The sequence below is a fragment of the Alligator sinensis genome, unplaced genomic scaffold (assembly GCF_000455745.1).
Source record: "Alligator sinensis unplaced genomic scaffold, ASM45574v1 scaffold115_1, whole genome shotgun sequence".
Classification (NCBI taxonomy): domain Eukaryota; kingdom Metazoa; phylum Chordata; order Crocodylia; family Alligatoridae; genus Alligator; species Alligator sinensis.
Genome location: NW_005841895.1, coordinates 2,567,634 through 2,573,633, shown reverse-complemented (window position 1 = coordinate 2,573,633; position 6,000 = coordinate 2,567,634). Strand labels below are relative to the sequence as shown.

Here is a 6,000-nt window from a genome sequence, read left to right as displayed (position 1 = left end):
TGAGCTTAAACTTTATGGATGTGCGGCTGAGACTTAAGACACACTGAATTAACAACATATGCTTTAGGCTAGTAAATACAGTACTAGAGGATGCCTGACAGAGAAGTCTCCCTAATCATGGTCCATGTGGATTTTTTTTTCCTTCTCTTTTGAGGTTCAGATGGTTCAGGACAATCTTTTTGTTTAAAAAAAAACACCATGCAAATTGTCATCAACCTTTCTGAATGAGACAGCAGTAGGTCACACTGGTGGTCTCTACCATTGCTGGGGAGATTAAAGGTCTATCACATCAACTTTGCACTAACGGGGCAGCTTGAGCGTATGAAATCCATTTTCCTTGTAGAGTTACTGGTGCAAGGCCAAAGATGAAACCTCGGGCAGCTTAGAACCAAATCCTATCCCATTCAAGCAATCCCTTGAAGTTTGCAATGAACACTAGGGGGAAAAATGGCCTGTAAAAGCTGAATTAGTCACATAACTTCTAAAATCAAAGTTCAAAGGCCACCGTCTTTACAGTCTCTCTGTTAGCATAAACAATATAAATGCTCTTGAGATCCTAAGTGGTTCTAAAAATCATTCTGTAGAAACAAGATTCCTATCCAGCACAAAGCCCAAGTCGTTCAACTTCACATAGAAGTGTAGTTTCATTAATGTTGATGTTAACGTTACTTATGCGTGCAAGTCTCAGCAGAATCAGTCCAAAGCATAATTAACGTATAGGCACACAAAGACTTTTGTGCCTCCTTAGCAGAACCACTACTAGTGCAACTCATCTGAATAAAGAACCAAGTTAGCATTTGGGGGACATAAAAAACTGGACAATTGTAATTTGTAAATTAAATTAATGTTGTCATGGCATATACTGAGAGTCCTAGTGACTGCAGCAGACTTGATTGTGAGCTCATGGAAGCAATAACAGTGTTTTTGGACATGTTTGTACAGCATCCAGCACAATACGGCCTTGATCCTAATTGAAACCCTTGGAGTTATAGAAATACAAATGTAAAATGAAATATTAACAACAACAATATGGTAACTTGCCACAGATACTACAGTAATTAGCACATTCCTAATAACAACAAATGTATTTTCCACGTGTGTTTGCTGCGATATGCAATCATTTGCCTGCAGAATTTAACAGTGCAGGCAAAGTAGGTGGGCAAATCCATGTGGACATTTTATGCAGACCTTAGGGCTCAAGTTTCCAAAAACTTAATTGCAACACTCCCTTTTTTAATACTCATCTGTTCAGCGTTATTTGGCAGAGAAATGTGGCATAGAACGGCATGCATATATTTTTCCTTGAAATGTCATTAAAAACATTAGGTACTGATCTAATAGCCAGCGTTCCCTATAAGCTGTGCGGTGTCCGCAGCCGCGTGGACGCACTCATGCTGCACTGCCAGGCACAACTGCGCGGCCACGCATGCTGCACAGCTTAGAGGGCACACTGCTAATCGCTTAGCATTAACTAGCACAATGCATTAACATACAGAGCAACCAAAAACAAGCGTGATCTTTTTTCTTCAATTCAACCGAATTGAGCCCCGAGAATTTGGAGGTTCCACAAAGCCCAGCAAACTAGTTTTCTTTTCATTTTCACGTAATGATACGTGTTTCCACAACATGGACTAACCCAGTAAAATCATTCTAATTGTGTTTTGAAGTAACAGCAACATTCTCTCAGAAACTATTACACTCACGAAGAATTACACTCTTTTCTAATACAAGTGTCCTACATTGATGGCACAAAATAAGACCTATAACGCGGGAAATTCAATGGTAAAACTATTTGACTCAAAGTATTTGATGCTTTGTAGCCTAAAAGAAAATTGATGATAAATGTTTGGCTTCAATTTTTGTATCACATTACAGTGTATTAACAAAAATGATTCAATAGAAAACAAATAAAATTGCTGTTGAAAAAGTCAATAGTAATGCTTGCAAGTGATCCTTCTGAAAGATGCCCCTGGCTTTTAATAGTATCTCAACAAAGCAAATACACTAGGTACAACAACAAATTGTGTTGGCTAAAACAACCATATCATGTCTTGGTCCCCCAAACATAAAGCGCACCTGAAATTACTATTTTGAGCGATTCCAAATTTCCTACGTTGCAATTTTTTATCACATTTCACTACTTCATCATTTAACCCTAGACCAAAATGGAAGCTGTGAAACAGTCAGAAAAGCATTATTGTTTTCCAGAAGGGGTCCAGCTTGGTTCATAAAACAAGAAGTCGTTGAATCAGATAGAAGAGTCAGTTTGGAGTAATTCAGAACAGTTTCGAGCCATTCAGATAAATGCTGAATTAAGCCCCAAAGAAACTCCAAATTTTTAGAACTGCTCTTTGATAGAAAAAAAAATGTGTTTCTTCTTTGGTTTCACTTTGGTTTATAAAAATAGGAAAGCAAAGACCCTCCACAAACTAGACTGGACATTATATTCAAGAAACCTTTACTTTGTAAAAAACAAAAAATCCCAGACCCCAGAATTAGCACTTTCCTAATGCAGCCAAATGCCTTCTTTGTTGATTTAAGATAAATTAAAAGAGCAGGCAATCAGTTCAAAATTACTGTAATTAAGAGATCAAATAACCATAGGAAGTAGGAATCATCAGTGTCTACAGTTAGTTCATTCAGCAGTAGATCAGGATTTTTCTTTAACACAGTACTAAGATTTCTGGCATAAAAATAAGTAGCGATACTATCGATTAACTGGACTACTATAGATGTGCATCTCGGGATGGCATCCATTGACCTAGTGATGAACTGGTGGCCTCATGCCAACCAAAGAAGGTACTTCCAACAGGGTGTGCCAAGGTATGAAAAACTTTTTGCGTGGTATACAAAGTACAAGCACAAAACAGTCAGGCAGTCCCTTTCTACATGGACATAATCCAAGTGGTGGTAAAAACTTTACAAATTGGTGTTAACAAAAAGACTAGGAAAAACCCAGTGTGCACTTAAATAAAAACATCCATAAAACAAAACCAAACCAAACCATATCCTTCCTGTAATAAAAAGAAGGCAAACAATATGCCCATATACACATTTTTGAATACCTTTGTAACTGCAGGCTTCCTGCTCTTGAACTGCCCTGCCAAGAATCATGTATCCTGTGATGAAATTTCACAATAAATAGTGATTTCATTATTGAAAAGCTTAACTGTATTTGTGCGTGCAGTTTTTAATGCAATACCAGCCCCTAAGTGCTGATGAGAGAAAACCCAAATGTAGTGAGACATTCAAAATGGAGCCAGGATATTTTTAAGGTCGCACAACTCATTAGCTGAATTGTGGATCGATCTGTAAATTAAAACACTATATTGGTTCCTGGTGGGATAAGAACATCAGCTGGCATGAATGATGGGATCAGGCCCATAATTTTTATGTCTTCTTGTTTTCTGCACGTGACAAAATGAAAGAGAAGAATCAGTGTATTCACACAGGTAGATCTCAATCACTTCACCTCTGGGACTAAAGTTGTTTGCAGGGACTTTGGGATCAGAGCTGGAAGGAGTCCAAGTTCATTATTGTAGCCTGATTTGCAGTTAAAACATGCTAAGCCTAAACATTTAGTAAATATATCAGGGGAAGATTTGCAGCTGTCCAAGGACATAGTAAACCATAGACTGTAGACTGTATTAAAATTGTATCACCACAGTTTCTTATGCTTTGAAATAGAAGCAAATCAAGTAATCCCTGGGCCAGAATAAGGATAGGTTTACTCTTAATTCCCACAAACTCAGTTGCCTTTGCTCAGGCTGAAGCCATCAGCTCCTTTTTGAGGCTCTGGGATTCTGCAATATGTTGGGGGGGTTTCCTGGAAGATTTCAAACAAAGCATATGCTTTCAACTTCTCAGCAGCAGAAAGGACAAAGAAATATTTGAAAGTCGAGTCCAAAAAGGGAGTTAAACTACCTCCCACCCCTCCCTAGCTTTACGATAGCAAGTCATAGACTGCTGGTTGTGCTGGACCTGTTTTAGTGGATGAATCACTGTGCAGTTCCCGGCCTCGCTGGAGAGCTGCAGACGCTGACATGCGCGGGAAATCAGTTGTCAGGCTGATGCAACAAGTCAGAGTTTACCAGTCTGTTCTCAGAAAACCACAACTGGCAAAATGCTTCCTATTACATCAAAGTATAAAAAAAAAAAAAGATGGCAGGAAGGGAGACAATTCAGAGACACACCTCCACTTTCCATTCCTCTGACTGCAGCTTAATTACATGACGCAATTCGTGAACAATGCTTTCTATTGTGCCTGCCAAACGATGGCAAGACAATGACGACCAAGCCCGACAAAGGACTCAGGCACTTAAAATCTTAGGAATCTGGCCTCCCTGTGTAGGATCCAGAATCCTGAATGAGGTGCCAATGTCCCGTACACGGTGCGAGGAGGAGGCTGGGCACCGTGGAATGGGATCCCAAACAGCCAGCACGCTGAGTAAGAAGCGGGCCAGAGTCAGTACGCTCAATGCCCAGCTGCTCAGAGGGCAGCACTGAGGAAAGGCAGGAGACCTAGATCCTGTGTCCAAGCTGTCTTGCTCGGCTGCAGTATAGCATCTCCATCTGCTGCCCGGTACCCTCTCCTGAAAGTAGGTGCCTAAAACCATTCTTTCAAAGAGCAGACCAGGGCTTACATTTTGTTTTAAAATGCTGCTGGAGGAGAAACAGCTGTTCTCCTTTTCTCGAATACATTAACACAGTGGTTTTCAACCTTTTAAAATCTGCAAACCCCTTTGGACATTTCAAATGGAGATGCAGACCCCTTTGAACTGTAAGTGTGGGAATTCCCACACTTTTGATTGATCAGTCATCTTTCGCGGACCCCTTAGACATAGTCTGTAGACCCCCAGGATTCACAGACCGCAGGTTGAAACCACTGCATTAGCACTTAACACAATCATCCAGAATATGAAAGGCCCAGATTCCATCTAGATTTCAGACACAGCTTTACATCAGGAGGAGAGGGGTACATTATACCACGGAGCTGAATCACACAGTCCGAGGACATTGAGGAGGAAGATTTTGTGTAGGAGGCAGTGGTACTCAACCTTTCAGCCCTGCGGGCTGGATGACTGGCACAGGACCAGTCTGGACTGGCCCTCATACCAGCCCTGTCCCATGGGCCAGATCTAGCATGTAGGGGCATGCTATCTCTTTGCACAGGTCTGGAAATTCAGTAGCTGGAGATCATCAATTAACATTGCCACTGCTCCTCCACTGCCAATTTTTCAGACCCATGGGGGGCCCTGCTGGCTGGATAACAACACTCTACAGGCTCGATCTGGCCTCTGGGCCGGGGGTTGAGTACCCCTGGCATAAGGCAATAGATGGGGCTTGAGGAGATGCAGGTTCACTTCTTCACTTTGTCCCAGACTTCCTGGCTGACCTTAGATGAGTCATTTCATCTCTTTGTTTCAGTTCCTCAGCTGCCCTGATGGAAAATAACCCCTCTATTATGTATCTTTTTTTATCTAGCTTATGACTTCTTTGCAGCAGTGCGCAGTACCTAACATAACATAGCTTTCATCTTAGATAGGGCATATAAATCCTACAGTAACATAAATAACAGTAAGGAACCCCCCCCCCCAGCTCTTTAAATGGGTACAGAGCAGCCCCCCTTTGCAGTCAGCCAGTATCAGCACTGAGCAAAGGAGTTGGGATAGTGTCTGTCTAACTGCTGCTCCTTTGTTCTTCCTTTTAGTGGTCAGGGCCCAAAGGGTTTGCCAGGAGGCGGCAAGCCCTATTCTCTGGGAAGCAAAGATGCAAAGGTTTCCTATACTTCAGAAAGTCCAAGAAGGCCAGACAGACTGTACTCATGAGGGCTTTTTTTGTTTTATTTTGACACCTTTTATAATGACATTCATGATACAGATGTTCATGTCAGAATCTCAGTACGGCTGCATGCAAAGCTAGAAAGAAAATGCCACAGAGATTTATGGACCCAACCAGATAAATATGGCAAGATTCACTGTAGAGCAATCTGGATTTACA

General features: G+C 41.4%; 1 protein-coding gene across 4 annotated transcripts in view; it reads right to left on the bottom strand.

The window, feature by feature from the left end:
- The window catches only part of TSHZ2 (teashirt zinc finger homeobox 2), a 300,718-nt gene that overhangs the window by 210,991 nt on the left and 83,727 nt on the right, over positions 1-6,000 (bottom strand). The window contains exon 1 of one of the 4 annotated variants that reach the window (XM_014517191.2): positions 3,066-3,116. The exons of the other annotated variants lie outside the window; for them this stretch is intronic. Within the exon in view, the coding sequence (XP_014372677.1) occupies positions 3,066-3,114 (49 nt within the window). The 5' untranslated portion in view covers positions 3,115-3,116. Of the gene's footprint in view, positions 1-3,065; positions 3,117-6,000 lie in introns of those variants that run through there. 4 annotated transcript variants of the gene reach the window in all.